Raw genomic sequence first — 18,654 nt, forward strand, 5'->3', positions numbered from 1 at the left:
TGCTGTGGGGAGAGAGGGGATCCGGTGCCCACCCTAGGGTGCCCTCTGCAGCCCCCTGAGAAATTCCTGCAGGAGGCCCAGGTCATAAGGCCTTGCCCAGAGGAAGAAGGGCTCAAACTGTGTGTGTTGCCTTTGGGGAGAAAGCCATAAGGAAGTGTCAGGAAAACTGATAGATGAGGTACTGCAGAGGTTCCCAAACCTTTGGCTGACACACGTGTTCTTAATGTCTCAGTGATTTTTCACAGCACCACGCCGCCAAAAGAAATAGCAGCTAATTCCTGTTATCTAGTTAGATAACCCCCTGGGGGTAGCTGTGTGGTGAACAACAGCTGTCGCTGTGTTTCCCTCACTCATTTAGACTAGGCCACAGCCCCCTAGCAGTTCGTTTTGGTGTCCTGGGGTTCCTCGGCACACAGCTTGGGAACTGCATTCCTAATTTTAATGCAATGGAAGCCTTCAATTTGAGGATTTGGGTGGTAGGAAGCCTCAATCCCAGGCAAGACAAAGACCCGGCTGAAGACCTGAAAGAATGGTTGTCTTGGTTTTCCCCACTTCCAGAGAGTAATGAGACTCACCGGAGGAACACAGAGGGTGGAACCTACCACAGGGATTAACATTGAAATGGTCGGTTCTCTTTCTCTTCCCCTGAACCAGCCTGGGTTCCTGAAGGGCAGAGCCATCCTTTCTGTCTCTTGCTTTGTCTTCAGTGCAAGGTGGGGACTCAATACATTTTTGCTGAATGAATGAATGGCTGCATGGTTACATCTGTTTTCTTAACAGTGGTTCTCAACCTTGGCTGCACATTAGAATCACCTGGGAATCTTTTTAAAATCCTGATTTCTGGGCCTCATCCTCTGGAAATTCTGTTTCTTTGTTATTGCGGGGGGAGGCCACAACATTAGTAACAAAGAAACAGAATTTCCGGAGGATGAGGCCCAGAAATCAGGAGTTTAAAAAGATTCCCAGGTGATTCTAATGTGCAGCCAAGGTTGAGAACCACTATCTTAGAAGATAAGAGCTGATCAATAGCTCTACCTCCCACACCTGCTCTAGGCTCCTTCCTACCAGGCCCCGCCCACAGGCAAGAGGCCCCTGGACCTGTGCTAACTTTCTCCTAAACCAGCGGTTCTCAACCTGTGGGTCGCGACCCCTTTGGGGGTCGAACGACCCTTTCACAGGGGTCGCCTAAGACCATCGGAAAACACATATATAATTACATCTTGTTTTTGTGATGAATCACTATGCTTTAATTATGTTCAATTTGTAACAATGAAATTGGGGGTCACCACAACATGAGGAACTGTATTAAAGGGTCACGGCAGTAGGAAGGCTGAGAACCACTGTAAAACTAACAGCTTCACTGGAAAAGCAATTTGGCTGCAAACCAAAACCAGAGTGGGGTTGAATTGTTTCGTATCTTTCCACCAGATAATGTTGGTTTTTTTATGACTTGTCACCCTTGTCCCCAGAAACTTTTAGTTTCAACAAGCAATTTAAAAACAGATTTCTTTATGCAATGGCTCTCCTTGGAGGTGTCCCTCAGAATCACCTCAGGAGCTTTCTAAAATTCAAATTCCTGGCCTCCTGCTCCCAAATTCTGATGCATAGGTCCATGGAGGAGTTTTTGCAGAGAGCTACTGTATTTTATTTTTTAATTGTTTCCAGGTGACTGGCCCACGCCCGCAGCTCGCAATAACCTCACCAGCTGTCAGATGGCCACTGATCTCGCCTGAGCCCAGCGGTGGAAAGCAGGCCTGGTCACAAAAAGGAGCCTGGTGGCCAGGAAAGAAACCTGAGAAATAGGTTGCCCAGCACCTGCCCGGGCGGGGCCTCCTGGCTTCCTTTTCCTTCTGCTGGTTCTCTGCACCCAAGGACACCTTTAGCCTCATTTCCTGACTTTACAGCCTCGCCTGCGGTGCTGCCTGAGCGGGGGACAGGCAGGAATGCAGCAGATGGGACTCGCGCTCCTTGCCTTGGCTGCCTGGGCTGCTCTTCGCCCCTCCGCAGGTAAGCGGGGTGCCTGCTTCCAAGCCTCCAGTGGAAGGGGGGTGCCTCCCAGAATAGAGGGGCTGCCAGCAATTTGGAGCAGGCATTTCTGACTCCAGCTAGGAATTGCCAGTGATCTCCAAGAGATTGGCATATTCCTGATCAATTCCTGATCTCCAAGAATGTTCAGGAAGGAACCTCATGTGAACAGGCGTGTTAGTGATTTGCTTACCTGGTAGATGAGGTCAACTTTGAGCTGCGTTTTCTTTTCTGAGGAGGGAGTCTTAGAAAATCTCCAGGGAGAGGTTGGGGGCAGAGCCCCTCTTATTCATCCGTCGCCCCCTCACCCTAACCTGCTACACTGTCTGCGTGCAAGGTGCATGTTCCTGGAAGAAGACAGACTCTTTAGGGTTTGGGAAGTTGCAAGTTTTGTGGACACAGTCAGCTCTGTAGATGCTGAAAACCAAAACTTCACTCGGACCTTAAAAAGGGATGCAGGCCCTAGCTGGTTTGGCTCAGTGGATAGAGCATCAGCCTGTGGACTGAAGAGTCCGAGGTTCACTTCCAGTCAAGGGCACATGCTCCGGTTGCGGGCTCAACCCCCAGTAGGGGGCATGCAAGAGGCAGCCAATCAATGATTCTCATAATTGATGTTTCAATCTCTCTCTCCCTCTCCCCTATTCTCTGAAATCAATAAAAAATATTTTTTAAAAGGGGGGGGGGGTATGTGGGAGACTGACCTATACAAATTATAACCAAGAGAACTTAAACAGTGAGCTGCTAACACATAGATGGAGATGATAACTGCGTTTGGACTAGAGGCGATCTTTTCTACTGTGTTTAGGAAACCCGAACGTAGGTGCTTAAAGCTTGACTGAGCTCTTGCTTTTGTCCCCATCTCCTTCTCTGAAACTTTACCCTGCAAAGATTCTCTAAATCCAGACCAGACGTGAAGTATGAGTTTTATTTGATCTGCTTTTGAAAATGTAAAAGCCAACAGACCAATTTCACACATACATGTATGCAAATTGGATTTTAAATCTCCTATTGAACAATCAGGTCTGGCCACAATGCACTGCTGCTTCCTGGTGGCCTGCGTCTGGGGACTCCAATGAGGTGCACTGTGCTCTGGATGTAGGTTACCGAGCACAGGAAAAATCCGATCAATCTCTTCTTCATTCCTGTCAGTCTATTTTATCAAGACAAAGACAAAAGGTTTTCATATGTTTCTGTAAAATTTTTCAGAAAAATTCACCATTGAAATTTTAGGGTTCCTTTTCACTGTTTCTCAAAGGTCTGCCTGCTGAGGCTTTATCTAAACTAGTTTGTTTTGGCAAATGTTTATTCACATAAGTATCTCTCTTCAGCCTCCTGACCCGGTTCCAGCTCTCCCCACAGCAGCAGGGGCCGCACCGCCCGCAGGACCGGGGAGGGAGGGGAGGCGGAGAGCACAGGGCAATGAGAAGCCCTGCCAGGCCCAAGGCCCAGGGTCCCAGGGACTGAGTTCTGGCAGAGACGGGGGACAGGAGCACACAGAGGTGTTTGAAAAGGAACAGTGGTGCCCGGCCAGCATGGCTCAGTGGTTGAGTGTCGACCTATGAACCAAGAGGTCACGGTTCCATTCCCGGTCGGGTTGTGGGCTCGATCCCCAGTGTGGGGTGTGCAGGAGGTAGCAGGCCAATGATTCTCTGTCGTCATTGATGTTTCTATTTCTCTCTACCACTCTTAAATCAATAAAAAAAAAGTTTAAATTTTTTTAATTAAATTTATTTAATTTTTAAAGCAAAGGAACAGTGGTGGTGAAAGAAAGAAAGGGAGCCGAGGAGAAGTTGACAGTAGCTTTTTCGGCTAAGCTCAGGGCTTTCCCTAAGGCCGTTTGGGCCGAGGGAAATCACATTGTCTGAGAAGCCCTCACCCCTGCCCTTTCAAAGTAAGTGATGGGTTAAAATATGGAGGGGAGGCCCGAGACCAGCTGTGGAACTGAGAGGGGCAGCCCCACTGCTTCCCGTGGCCAACGTCAGGGTCTGTGTCTCAGGTGCCCTGTGGAGGCTGGCGGGGGGGGTGGGGGGGGGGGGCCGGGTTCAGCCAGGCAGGCTGGGGAAGGCCCGGGAGGGAGCGGGAGAAGGAGGGAGGGACACTGAGTGGCGTTGGCCATTGTCCAGGCTGGGGGAGGGAAGAGGGAAGTGGCCTGCGCCAGTTTGGGACATGGGGACATGGGGAAATACATGTTGTTCCTCTAGGCATTAACTGTTCCCTTATCTTAATGGTCCCTTTAATGGCCACTCTGGTGTGATGGCCCAGTGATTGGCATTCCCAAAGTGTTCGGGATCAATCAGGAAACAGCCAACTTGCCCACAGTTAAAAGCCTTGGATTCCACCCAAAGACAAGAGGACATACTCCACACCTGCTGACACAGCTACCGGCTCCCAGCCACTGTTCTCAAAACTGCCTGGTAATGGCACAAGAACAAACATATAGATCAATGGAATAGAATAGAGAGCCCAGAAATCAGCCCCAACCAATACGCTCAATTAATATTTGACAAAGGAGGCAAGAACATACAATGGAGTCAAGATAGTCTCTTCAGTAAATGGTGTTTGGAAAATTGGACAGATACATGCAAGAAAATGAAACTGGACCACCAACTTACACCATACACAAAAATAAACTCAAAATGGATAAAGGACTTAAATATACGACGGGAAACCATACAAATACTAGAAAAATCCAAAGGCAACAAAATCTCAGACATATGCCGAAGCAATTTCTTCACCCATACAGCTCCTAGGGCAGGGGTGGGCAAACTTTTTGACTCGAGGGCCACAATGGGTTCTTAAACTGGACCGGAGGGCCGGAACAAAAGCATGGATGGAGTGTTTGTGTGCACTAATATAAATTCAAAGTAAACATCATTACATAAAAGGGTATGGCCTTTTTTTTCAATAGTTTTATTCATTTCAAACAGGCCGTAGTCTGCCCACGGCTGTCCTAGGGCATTGGAAACTAAAGAAAAAATAAACAAATGGGACTACATCAAAATAAAAAGCTTCTGCACAGCAAAAGAAACCAGCAACAAAACAACAAGAAAACCCACCGTGTGGGAAAACATATTTCCCAGAACTCAATGCTGAGCCCATAAAAATGTCTCTCGTGCACTCTCTGGGCCCTGAGCCAGATTACTTAGAGCCACGGTCTCAGGCTTTGGGGGCCTGGCTGTGTCCACCAGGTGCAGGCTGGGGATTCCTTCTGACTGGCAACCCACGGCCTCAGTTAGGATGGCTCCTCACTGCACAGATACTTGCCGGAGACGCGCTGTTTGCTTCCTTAAAGAAAAGTAGCTTTTGTTTGTTTTAACCACAGGAGACTTGCTAGGGAGGGTTCTCAAGAATACACCTTTGTGCTCAGAAGTTGTTCTGCACAGTTTTCAAGGGAGGGATCCTGCACCCTTTAGCTTACCGACTGAGCTCCAGACCTTGGAGACGGCACAGCCATGGCTCACCTAAGGGCGAAAAAAATCACTTGGTCAGCCCCCCAGTTTGCAGGGGGAAGTTCTTCCCACGGAGTTGTCTCAGGGGAGGCGCTCGGCTCCGAAGCCACCGGGAGGGGGCGCTGGCTGCTGTGCTCCCCCGAGCCTGGTGCTAGAGAAGTGCCCTTGCTTGAGCCAGGAAAACCCTCTCCCTGCAATGTCTCTCTAGCGCCCTCTGCCGACAAAGTGCAACGGCACGACAGCTGGCGAAGGAAACATCGTTCTGGGGCCCATCTTCATTTTAATTTCACAGAATTGGCCAGTAGGATGACTTTGAAGTGGAGGGGCAATACATCGATCGACACATCCCACAGGCACCGAATGGACACCCGGGTGCCTACTGTGGGGCAGGGACTGTGCTGCATGTTGGCCTCCGGATGTGTTTTTTTCTGTTTGTGTCCACTTATTGGATATGTACTATTTGTCACTCCTGGTCTAAGCACTTAAGTGTACAAACTCATGCAATCTTCACAGCAACCCTGTAAAGTAGTGCTATTACCCATCCTCAATATTACAGACAAAGAAACGGAGACACAGAGAATTAAGTAACTCACCCAGCATCAGCTAGTATGTGGCAGAGCCAGGAATCGAACCTGGTTGGCCGTCTCCATTTGCTCAACTGTGCGGTCACACCTCTCAGTGTATCTCTGCGGCCCCGAATTGCTGGGGTCCTGCCCCAGCGGGTCCAGGGGTCCCCAAAGGTGTGGACGGAGTCGGCGAAGAAGGAACGATACAGAGATAGCGTTCAGTTGATCATCATAGCCGGGTTCGCTTGTCAGGGTCTCCAGCCAGGTTCTGTACAGGTACTCCAGTCAGGTTCAGTGTCCAGGTTCCAGTCAGGTTCTCCTGCCAATCTCTGTAGTCAGGTTCAGTCCAGGATCCCTTGCCATGTTCTCCCGCTAGGCTCTGTCTCTAGGCTCCGAGGCCAGTCCCGGTCCAGGATCCTCTGGCATGCTCTCGCCAGCGAAGTTCTTCTGTCTCTAGGCTCCGTGTAGGTTCTGTCTTCTGAATTCTGTCTCCTGAGTTCTGACTCTTTCTGTCTTGTTACAACTGTATTTATACCAGTTGATTCAATCCTATCAATCTCTATTACAAAGGTTAGGGCGTTTCTTATCTCCATTCCAGGGAGAAAAGATTATGTAGTTTAAGCATGATTGTTCGTAGTTAAAGGGATTAATTACCGGCCTGGCACTTAGTTGAGGGGTTTTATTCCCTCCCTAACTTCAGGGGAAAATCCCTACCTGGGGATTCAACCTTTCTCGGAGAGGTGACTTTGGTTAAAACACAGCGCCAAGAAGGTGAGCAAACATATTAAGAAAAGTATGCCATATATGCCAGGTCCCTTGAAACAGCAAGGATGGACCGGCTCCCGGCAAATTCCCCCTTTTTTATTTTTTAAAAGCAAGCATTAAAAAGAAAAACCTGAAACACTCTCTTGTATCCATTTTAAGAGTAGGATTGGCGCTTTCTGCTATTACCTGAGTCCTGATCTATCACCCCAGGGAGAGCTTGCCAATCCTGCACTTTCCCGGGGTGGAAAGGCTGCAGTGGGGTTAAGGATAAGGCTCCTTGGGCCTACCTTCTCCCATGCCTCTACATTTACCTTTCCGGCACCTTTCCTTCCTCAGAAAAGCATGGACGTATTTCTTGTATAAAATGTTCTGTCTGACTGGGAGTAACCTTAATTCCTCTGCTAACAAGCATATATGTTAAAAGATCAATACGGAGTCTTTTTTCTTTAGACTCAGTATGGCACATCTTCTTAATCTAAAGATCAATACAGAGTCTTCTTTCTTTGGACTCAGTATGGCACATCTTCTCAATCTAAGTTCTGTACTATCCACCTTCTTACCCTACTTATCCTCTATAGGGGGGTCTGTAGCACCCTGGTGGAGTCCTATCCGTCCCGAGTGTGGGGTTCTCAATGGGGGGGGCTTACCTAAGGGAATCCTGTTCCAGGGGTTCCCAAAGGTGTGGACGGATTCGGCGAAGACTATCCACCCTCTTCCTACGGTGGAGTCTGATCCGTCCCGAGTGTGGGGGTTCTCAATGGGGGAGGGGGGCTTACCTAGGGGAATCCTGTTCCAGGGGTTCCCAAAGGTGTGGACGGAGTCGGCGAAGACTATCCACCTTCTTCCTATGGTGGAGTCCGATCCATCCCGAGTGCGGGGCGCTTACCTAGGGGTCCCTGTTCGGGCGCCAGATGCCGGGGTCCAACCCCAGCAGGTCCAGGGGTCCCCAAAGGTGTGGACGGAGTCGGCGAAGAAGGAAGGGCACGGAGACAGCGTTCAGTTGATCAGCAGCCTAGCCAGGATCTCCAGCCCGGATCTCCAGAGAGGTTCTGCTTCGGATCTCCAGCGAGGTTCTGTAGCCATGTTCCCTCGCTAGGTTCTCCAGCCAGGTTCTGTCCAGGCTCTCCAGTCAGGTTCAGTGTCCAGGTTCCAGTCAGGTTCTCCTGCCAATCTCTGTAGTCAGGTTCAGTCCAGGATCCCTTGCCATGTTCTCCCGCTAGGCTCTGTCTCTAGGCTCTGAGGCCAGTCCCTCTCCAGGATCCTCCGGCATGCTCTCTCCAGCGAAGTTCTTCTGTCTCTAGGCTCCGTGTAGGTTCTGTCTTCTTGATTCTGTTCTGAGTTCTGAGTGTTTCTGTCTTGTTACAACTGTATTTATACCAGTTGATTCAATCCTATCAATCTCTATTACAAAGGTTAGGGCGTTTCTTATCTCCATTCCAGGGAGAAAAGATTATGTAGTTTAAGCATGATTGTTCGTAGTTAAAGGGATTAATTACCGGCCTGGCACTTAGTTGAGGGGTTTTATTCCCTCCCTAACTTCAGGGGAAAATCCCTACCTGGGGATTCAACCTTTCTCGGAGAGGTGACTTTGGTTAAAACACAGCGCCAAGAAGGTGAGCAAACATATTAAGAAAAGTATGCCATATATGCCAGGTCCCTTGAAACAGCAAGGATGGACCGGCTCCCGGCACCGAATCACCCGCCCCCTTCTGGGCTACCCCCTGGCCACTCCCGTGTCCATGCTGTGGGAAGTGCTGGGGGCCAAGAGGCTTCATATTAAGGTAAAGAAAAACCTTCATCATTCTCCATTACCCAAACATTATCCCAGGTTCCAGAAAGCACCAGGGAGGACTTTATTTGGGCTTAGCATTTCATGCATCATGGCTTGGTGAGCCCTTCCTGCCTGCTTGGTGGCAGCAAAGGACACCTTTGTTTGTAGGCATCCATGTGTGACGTGTGACATGTCTCCATAAGGCATGAAGTCCACCAGAATGGGGAAGTGTGTCTCTAACCAGCCACATTCGGCTCATTGTGTTTATTTATGCACTGCCCTTCTTAAATTGCAGTCATAGACTTGAGATACTGCCAGCAGCCAAGTGAATCTTTCTCATCATATCTTCTTTACCCGGGAGTCCTCTCTCCAGCAATAGCAGGTGTCTTTGCCCTGTTTTCATGTTGCTGTGCCCTTTATACCAGTGACTTTCTGATAAGCCCCCGACTGATGCCATTGCTGCAGCTCTGGGGACCACACGTGAGTAGCAAGAGATTGTGCAATATATCCAAGGAAGAGAGGAAGCTGGTTTACGTCTCTACGGTAACAGGATCCTTTCCCTAAAACCCAGAAACTAATTTTTATACCCCAGGTTTGATGTGTAGTGCCTTAGAGTTCCTCTTAGTATGTCTTGAACACAGAACTCTCTAAGGCCTTTAGTGACCAAGGGTTAGGGGAGGGGCTGGGGGTGAAGGGGATCAATTGACAGAACCAAATCAGGGATAGTCATAGCAAGTCACTCATTCCACTTAATACTGGAAACCACAATGATAACAACTCAGAACCAACAGAATCGATAGCAATAACACCATAGTTAATAAGACAAATAGTAATGCATTTCATGAGATACTAATATCTTTAAAACATTAAGTATAATGGACAGATAATTTATTTTATATTGAGTTGACCCCTAATTGCTTGAGAGTAGAGGGATGGTATGTTTCTAAAAGGCACTTTTTGGTACATAAGACCTTGATCATCTTTTTTTCTTAAAAGAATGAAAAAATATTCAAATGGCATTAAAAGCCTTAAACAAGGTAAAATGAGACATACAGGACTACAACATAACTTGGTTCAGCTCAAGAGACATTTATGTAGCATTAACTGTAGACTCTGTGCAGTGGTGTGGGTAGAAAGATGTCCTGAGGGAGTCTTAAAAGACAGTCATATTGACCCTTAATTTTATATAGGAAAGCCAGGGGACCACAGGTTCATGTGGAGAATGGGCAAAACGGGGAGAAAGGAGGCAACTGGGGAGCTCAGTAGGCCCATGGCCAATGAATGAGATCTTGAACTTGGGCAGTGGAGGAGGGATGAAAAGGGAGAGGTAACTCTGAGCAATGTTCAGGAAGTAAAACTTACAGGAGTTTGTGGCAGGCTGTGGGTGCAGGAGGTTGGAATGACATGCGGGTTTTTGGCTTGGGAGACTGTACATGATGGTTAAATGAGATGAGGAAAGGAGTGAAGTGAAAGCGGCAGGAGAGAATGTCTTCAGTTGAGCATTTATTAGGTTAGGGGAGCCTGTGAGATAGCCAAGTGCATGTTGAACAGAAGTTGGATATATGTCAGGGTCTTGGGGTAGAGGTTAAAGTAGACAAAGATATTTTGAAGTTACTGACAAAGCATGAGAAGATGTAGATGGGAAAAAAGTAGAGCCGTAGCCGGTTTGGCTCAGTGGATAGAGCATCGGTCTGCGGACTGAAAGGTCCCAGGTTGATTCCGGTCAAGGGCATGTACCTTGGTTGTGGCACATCTCCAGTAGGGGGTGTGCAGGAGGCAGCAGATTGATGTTTCTCTCTCATCGATGTTTCTAACTCTGTCCCTCTCCCTTCCTCTCTGTGAAAAATCAATAAAATATAATTTAAAAAAGTAGAAAGTCATGGATGGAGCTTTGAGAAATGCTAATTATTGAGGAGCGGACCAAGGAGAGGGGATACACTGGCAGATGTTACCCATGGAGCCTGTCTGGTCTGGGCTTCACTGTCCTGGACATTATGATGGTCTGATCCCCCCTCCCCCAACCAGTTTTGGTCTTGCCTGACAGTCATGACAGGTTTCTCCCATGATTCCCCAACCCAAACATTCTTGGTAATTCTGAAATTGTGGGTCCTAAAGAAGAGTCCTTCCCCTCTAAGAATCGGGGCGAGGTGGATTGATAGGGTAGAGAGGCTGGTCCCCCACAGGGTCAGAGGCCCCACCTGCTGGGCAGGTCTGCGAACCCACTCCCTGCCCTCTGGTGCTCACCTTCGTCCCCCAGAGGACTGGCCTTAGCCAGCAGGTGCTGCTCTCATAAATCACCTGTCAGGGAGCTGTTGGGCTGACACTCTGGGGTGTCCTTCCCAAAGCAAAGGGGCATCTCCGGAGAGTTAGGGGAGGGGGTCGGGGTGGGGTGGGGGGGTGAGGGGATCAAGCCTCACAACAAACCTCAGATCTTTGCTTGTTCATACCTCTGGGCCCCGCTGCTTTGTCAAGCCCGCTCTGCAAGACCTCTCTCTTATTTGCAATGATTTTCTCACATTCCCCTCTCGGGAACCCCTACTGCATCAGTAAGGGTGAATTCCTGTGTGAATTCCTGTTTTAGGACAAAAGCAGGTTCTTTCCTTGGGGTTCCTGGTCTCCTGCAATGGTGGCATTCAAGGTGGAAGTTTTTGTAGGAAGGCTTAGTTTTCCAAATTCCTTATCAGCCTGCTTCCACAAACAAGTAAACGTATTATGTGAATAAAAAAGATGTCAATGCAGAAGAAATGTCAACTAATTCCGTCTGTTATCAACTTTACTGCCTCTGCGAAATCTCTCCGGTGTGGAAATCAGAGGAAGTTGCTGACCTTTCTTTAAAAATGGAAACATTCTGACTGAAGACTGCATGAGAAACCCTCTAGGGGGCGACATTGTCCAAAAGAACCTTCCCATTGCCCTAGTCCAAGCCACCCTGATACCATTCTTCATTGCCTAACTCCTCAACAACTCTTTTTTTTTTTTTCCCCTCAACAACTTTCAAAGGATTCTAGCCTCACACGTATTTCGGAATTCCTCAGTAGGGCACCAGTCACATCTGCCAACATGACTACTTCTCGAATTGATGTCAGCACTCAGACAACTCAAACTCTTAAACACACAGGCGTGCTTATGATTCAGAAAGCCATTTCCTCTTTTATGGTTTCCTGGGTCACAAGCCCGCAGTGGTCTGTGTATGAGCTCTTTGAAGCTAGTAACTCTTTGTCTTCCTACCTCCATCCCTAGCATAGTGACTCACACAGAAGAAGCCATAGATATAGACATAGCTAGTGATGCGCTCTGTAAGAATTCACAGAGTGATTCTTTTTTTTAAAATATTTTATTGATTTTTTACAGAGAGGAAGGGAGAGAGATAGAGAGTTAGAAACATCGACGATGAGAGAAACATCGATCAGCTGCCTCCTGCACATCTCCCACTGGGGATGCGCTCGCAACCCAGGTACATGCCCTTGACTGGAATCGAACCTGGGACCCTTCAGTCCACAGGCCGACGCTCTATCCACTGAGCCAAACCGGTTTCGGCCACATAGTGATTCTTATATAGTAAGATGGACACATGGATAAGCTCCCAAATTTGGGGGGATATTAAAACAGTTTGACTTGGAGAATAAGCAGCACAGCGTAGCTAGAGGGGGGAAAAAACCAATTAGTTTGAAGAAATAAATGTATTAACAAGTGTAAGGACAACCAATGTGCTGTTCTCCTATAGCATTTTTTATAAAGTTGAAATATAATTCACCTACCATGAAATTCACCATGGAGTGGTTTTCAGTGCCTTCGCTGAATTATGCAATCGTCACCTCTAATTCCAGCGCATTTCCTCGGCCCCAAAAGAGACCCCGTTCCTGTAAGCAGTCACTCCCCACCCCCATCCCAGCCCCTGGACACCACTAGTCCACCTTCTGTTGCTATGGACCTGCCTGTTCTGGACACTTCATATAAACGGAGTCAGACAGTAAGTGACTCTTGGAATCTGGCTTCTGCCCCTTATAACCCCACCACCCGGTGAACGCCTGTCAGCATGTCAGCCGTGTTGTGATGACTTGTTTAACTGCCTTCCTCCCTCGAGGGCAGACACTATGCCCGGTTTACTTCTGACGCAGAGTTCAGGGCTGGCACAGGGGCCCTCGATGCCTGTTTGCTGAACGAACGATGCTTTTCCTATTCCAGGGAATCTGGTTGGGGGGCGTCGGGTGCGCCTCACACACACTCCTTACACCCGTAACAGCTCGGAAAGTTCTCACTGGCTCTAGATTGAGAGGGAAGTGGAGAGATCCCTGCAGCATGAAATAGCTTGCCTGGGCAATGTCAACGTTTTCCTTTCTTGGGCTGCCGCGGGCCTGGGTGTCACCAGCTGAGAACAGAAGTGAGGCTGAGCAGAACTTAACAATTTATTTGTCTTATGTGGGTGTATTCCAACTACATCTATTCATTTAAGTGCATGGTTTAGTAGTCATTGAAGACATTCATTTTTGTAAATGAATTCGTGTAGATATATAATTAATGCCTACTTGGAGGTTGTATGTATGTGTTCATTCCCTGAGAACCGAGATATAGATGTCCTGGGCTGCAGCTAGGTTGTCACTGATTTACATCAAGCCGAGATTCTGTCCCGAAAGGAGCAGCACTGAGCTGTGAGGACAGGCGGGCTGGGGAGCAGGTGCAAGTCTTTCTTTCTGGAGGGTAAGAGCTCCAGTGAACATGACACAGATCGTCTTTGAGGGTCCGGGACCAAGGTCAAGGCACTTTCCCCAGGCCCTGGACAAGGCCCGAAGGCACTGCCGAGCCTGCTCCTTGGACTGTTGTTGATAAGAATCTTGCCAGCCCTGGCTGGTTTGGCTCAGTGGATGGAGCGTCGGCCTGTGGACTGAAGGGTCCTGGGTTCGATTCCCGTCAAGGGCATGTACCTTGGTTGCGGGCACATCCCCAGTTGGGGGTGTGTAGAAGGCAGCTGATGGATGTTTCTCTCTCATTGATGTTTCTAACTATCCCTCTCCCTTCCTCTCTATAAAAAATAATAATAATAATAATAATAATAATAATAATAAAGGGAATCTTGCCAGAGGAGACTTGTCCCTGTTTAAGACACCAGATTCCTCAAATGGGACTCAGATTCTGTGAGATGAACAGTCTTCTGTTCTCTTCCACACCAGGGTTCTGGGTATGAAGTTCCTGCTACTTGGAATGTTCCTCCCCCTCCCCCGCCCCCACCCACCCATTTCAACCAGTGAATGCTGACCCCTCCTCCAAAACTGAGTCCAAACTTCACGTCCTTTGATGCCTCCCTGCTGTAGACCAATTCCAGCATGTCATAATTTCAAGAGTTTCATCAAAAGGTTGATGAAACTTGGGGACTCCACAGGGTTGAGTCACACATGTAGTCACCTGTTGGGAATGGCTAAAGGCATTTCCCCAAACCTGATTGTGGCTGCCAGACAGTTAAAGGGCATCTTAATCTACATGTTATTGCCTCCTACTGGCCAAACACCTGAACAGCCGTAGGCTATTCCCCAAACTGACAATGCCTCTGTACCCTTTGAAACCTTACCCTTTGAAGTGTTATCTCCACCTTGCCTTAGGACAAATTGTGTTAATAAAAGCAAGGCTCCTAGACAAGGAGGGAGTCTTCAGTTCCTTTAGCTGAAGGTCCTCTGACCCCCAATGCCTTTCAAAATTATATCTCCGGATTCTTTATTAGTCTCTGGATTCCTATGTCATCTACGCACAGCCCACTTTCCAGATTCCTGAACCCTTCTTGTTGCTGGGACAAGAACCCCAGCACCTCCCATCCTCCCTGGGTGGTGTTCTGTAGTCTTCTGTGTTTCTATAGGATTTGTTCCAATCTGCCTAGCACTGGAAGTTTTAAAAAATCACAGGTATTTCAGGCTAGTTGAAAATGTGTCCCCTTTCTAGAAGTAGTCTTTTCTTAAAATTGGGGCTAAATATTTCCACATCTTTTCCTCTGTGTGTGTATGTATATTTTTAATGAAGATGGAATCATTTGTAGTTCTTATATTGAAATTTGCTTTTTGCATTTAATAAATTATGGAATTCGTGTGTTAAATTATGAAATTCGTGTGTTAACATATATAGACCTATCTCATCCTTATAATGTACCATTATGTATTTAACTACTGGTAGACACACAGATGGTCTCTGATGTTTTGCTCTAGGGAATGCCTGTGCCCCTGTCTTTATGCTTGTGGGAGCCCCAGAAGCACAGTTTTGAGAAGTGCAGTTACAGTGCGCCATTGCAGCTATTCCCTGAGCATTTAGTTCCAAGTCTGTCTCCTCTACCACAGCCTCTTGAGGACAGGGACATATTGTTTTACGTGTTTTTTGTATCCCCCAGTGAGTATCATTGTGCCTGGAACTGTTCGGTGAATGTTTATTGAATAATTAAATGGGTAGTCCTAGCTGGTTTGGCTCAGTGGATAGAGTGTCGGCCTGCGAACTGAAGGGTCCCGGGTTCGATTCTGGTCAAGGGCATATGCTGGGGTTGCAGGCTCGAGGCAGCTGATTAATGATTCTCTCTCATCATTGATCTCTCTCTCTCTCTCTCTCTCTCTCCCCCTTCCTCTCTGAAATCAATAAAAATATATTTTAAAAAATTAAATGAATAGATGAATGAATGGCAGTGGAAAATTTTGGTGCCCAGAGAGTGAGTCACCTCGATATCCTTATTTCATGACCTCTCTGCTCCATCGCTGTGAGGAGCCTGTCTCCATGTGGGTGGAGCATGGACTCAGAGGTCTTCTCCCCTCCAGAGGGCAGGCACTTCTATTGCTTACAGCTGACACCTCTCATTCTAACCTCTGTTATTACCAGGCTGCACCTGCAGCCTCTTGGTTTTAATTTCTAATTTTTTTAAAAGAAATTACTAGCCCACTGGTTCTCAACCTTGGCTGCACATGAGAATATCACCTGGGAATCTTTTTAAAATCCTGATGTCTGGGCCTCATCCTCCGGAAATTCTGTTTCTTTGTTATGGGGTGGGGCCACAACATTAGTAACAAAGAAACAGAATTTCCGGAGGATGAGGCCCAGACATGAGGATTTTAATAAGATTCCCAGGTGATTCTCATGTGCAGCCAGGGTTGAGAGCCGCTGTGTAACTAGCCACTTGGTGAAATGGGAGCCCAGGAGAGTGCTATGCGCCTGTGGCAGGCAGGAATCTGCAGACACACACTTAGCAGGGGCGCGATTCCCTTCACATTTGTGCTGCCCCCATCCCCTTACCTCTGGGTAAGGCGGCCCCCCCAGCTTGACTTCCTGCCGCAGTCTCTCCCCACTGTAGTCCATCTTGCTTATCACTGCAACATGGGTTTTCCTAAAACCCTTCCCCTTTCTCAATTCTTGAATGGTCCCATTTCATAAAAGCGAAGCCTCCGGAGGCTGACATTAGGCCTCCGTGGCGTGCCTCATGCTCCCCGTCACCTTCCTAGCTGCTCGATCCACACAGCGGTCTCTTCTCTACGCCTTGTGCTTCCCAGCCTCAGGACTCTGTTTGTTGGTTTAAAGCAGTGGTCGGCAAACTCATTAGTCAACAGAGCCAAATATCAACAGTACAACGACTGAAATTTCTTTTGAGAGCCAAAATTTTTAAACTTAAACTATATAGGTAGGTACATTGTTATTAACTTAATTAGGGTACTCCTAAGGCTTAGGAAGAGCCACACTCAAGGGGCCAAAGAGCCGAAGTTTGCCGACCACGGGGTATTATATATGTCCCCGCCCCTCACTGACCTCTTCCAGTGGCCCCCTCCTACCCCAGGCCTTCATGGACTCCTGACCATGCACTTGCTTCAGTCTGGATAAGTCTCCATTTTTCTCCAGCCATTGAATCCTTCAGGATTCGGCCAAGTCCTTCCCAGCCGGGGACTTTGAAACCTGCTCCGGGGCCCGCGTGGGGCTCTCTGCAGACCTGTGCCAACCTGCTTCTTCCACCTTTTACCAAGTCCACCTGCAGCCCCAGCACATGGCTGTCCGGAGCGGCTTTCCACTCTTCACTCCGTTTGTGCTTCATCTGTACTTAGTTTTATCTCCCCCCAGTCAGTGTAGGTTCTGGAAGGCAGAGCCAGGGCCTGCTCCAGGTCTGCCACCAAAGCCACCCGGCGGTCCCTGTCTGCCCTCGCTCAAGTGGATTAACATCCTGTCTCTCTGGAGTCTTTTTTTTTTTTTTTAAACATACTTTTATTGACTTCAGAGAGGAAGGAAGAAGGAGAGAGAGATAGAAATATCAATGATGAGCCCTAGCTGGTTTGGCTCAGTAGATGGAGCATCAGCCTGCAGACTGAAGGGTCCCAGGTTCGATTCCAGCCAAGGGCACATGCCTGGGTTGCAGGCTCAATCCCCAGTAGGGGTTGTGCAGGAAGCAGCCAATCAATGATTCTCTCTCATCATTGATGTTTCTATCTCTCCCTCCCTTCCCTTCCTCTCTGAAATCAATAAAAAAATATTTTTTTAAAAAAGGGAAAAAGCCGAAACCGGTTTGGCTCAGTGGATAGAGCGTCGGCCTGCGGACTGAAAGGTCCCAGGTTCGATTCCGGTCAAGGGCATGTACCTTGGTTGCGGGCACATCCCTAGTAGGAGGTGTGCAGGAGGCAGCTGATTGATGTTTCTCTCTCATTGATGTTTCTAACTCTCTATCTCTTTCCCTTCCTCTCTGTAAAAAATCAATAAAATATATTTAAAATAAATAAATAAATAAATAAATAAAAAAGGGAAAAAAAAGAAATATCAATGATGAGAGAGAATCATTGATCAGCTGCCTCCTGCACGCCCCGCACTGGGGATCAAACTCACAACCCGGGCATGTGCCCTGACTGGGAATTGAACCGTGACCTCCTGGTCCAGAGGTCGACGCTCAACCACTGAACCATACCAGCCAGCCTCTCCGGAGTCTTTAAGATGCGAACCAGGCGGTTGCTCTACAAACTCTAAGGTGTGACATGTTCTTCCTCGTCCCCTTTCAGCCATACTCCCCATCGCCTCCAGCTGCTGCACTGCGGTTTCCCATCACGTCCCCAGGCGGCTGCTGGACAGAGTGCACGCGTGTCGCATCCAGAGAGCTGATGGGGACTGCGACTTGGCGGCGGTCATGTGAGTGCCGGGCGGCGGGGAGGCCTGCACCCGCGGGGTCTGCGTGGGAGCGGCCTGGGAGTCAGCGGCTCCTTGCTCTTTCTACCCGTGACCTTTTTCTTGCCTCTTTGGCAGCCTCCATGTCAGGCACCGGAGGATCTGTGTCAGCCCGCACAGCCACACTGTTAAGCAGTGGATGAAAAAGCAAGCAGCCAAGAAACATGCCAACGGCCACGCTTGCCACACGAAGAAGCACCACGGCAAGAGGCACAGCCAAGGGGCACATCCGGGGAGACCGGGCACGCGGCCCCCAAGCTCCGTGTCGGAGAGCGAGCCAGCGGACCTGTGAACAGATTCCTGCCGGGAATGTGGCCGGGGCTGGGTATGCATTGATCATGGGAATGTTCCTTCTTGGGAACCAAGAGGGCAAAAAGCCCAATGATACAGTATGCCAACGTAGCCAATAATACACTCAACTGAGAAATGACATGAAAGATAATGCAAGCCAGAACCGGTTTGGCTTAGTGGATACAGCGTCGGCCTGGCAGACCGGGGGTCCCGGGTTCGATTCCGGTCGGGGGCATGTGCCTTGGTTGCGGGCACATCCCCGGTGGGGGGCGTGCAGGAGGCGGCTGATCCATGTTTCTCTCTCATGGATGTTTCTGGCTCTCTGTCCCTCTCCCTTCCTCTCTGTAAGAAATCAATAAAATATATTTAAAAAAAAAAAAAGAAAAGATAATGCAAAACTTCACATAATATTTTAAGAGCACAGCATAAAGATACAATTTCTTCAACTTTATACTATAAAGTTGTCCAAACCTACAGAGAACTTGAAAGAATGGTAATATGAATCCCTGTATACCTGTCATCTAGATTAATCATTGTTAATATTTTGCCATACTGTTTTTCTCTCTATTTTTGTGTGTGTATATAAAACATTATATATATAAATATATACATTTTTTGGTAAACCACTGGAAAA

At 48.1% G+C, this 18,654-nt stretch overlaps 1 protein-coding gene across 1 annotated transcript; it reads left to right on the plus strand.

Moving 5' to 3' along the window:
- Positions 1–1,682: 1,682 nt before the first annotated feature.
- CCL28 (C-C motif chemokine ligand 28) lies at positions 1,683–18,160 on the plus strand. The gene is made up of 3 exons (XM_059694823.1): positions 1,683–2,007; positions 17,567–17,693; positions 17,808–18,160. Exons 1-3 carry the CDS (start codon positions 1,944–1,946, stop codon positions 18,019–18,021), a joined length of 405 nt encoding a protein of 134 aa, XP_059550806.1. The 5' UTR covers positions 1,683–1,943; the 3' UTR covers positions 18,022–18,160.
- The last annotated feature ends 494 nt before the right edge of the window (positions 18,161–18,654 follow it).

The sequence above is a fragment of the Myotis daubentonii genome, chromosome 4, assembly GCF_963259705.1.
Source record: "Myotis daubentonii chromosome 4, mMyoDau2.1, whole genome shotgun sequence".
Lineage (NCBI taxonomy): Eukaryota > Metazoa > Chordata > Mammalia > Chiroptera > Vespertilionidae > Myotis > Myotis daubentonii.

Bases quoted from the DNA above. Each gene is read 5' to 3' on its own strand.
- CCL28 (XM_059694823.1), top strand. From the start codon at position 1,944: ATGCAGCAGATGGGACTCGCGCTCCTTGCCTTGGCTGCCTGGGCTGCT. The intron at 2,008-17,566 runs GTAAGCGGGGTG...GTCCCCTTTCAG, and splicing joins TGCTCTTCGCCCCTCCGCAG to CCATACTCCCCATCGCCTCC. The intron at 17,694-17,807 runs GTGAGTGCCGGG...CCTCTTTGGCAG, and splicing joins TGCGACTTGGCGGCGGTCAT to CCTCCATGTCAGGCACCGGA.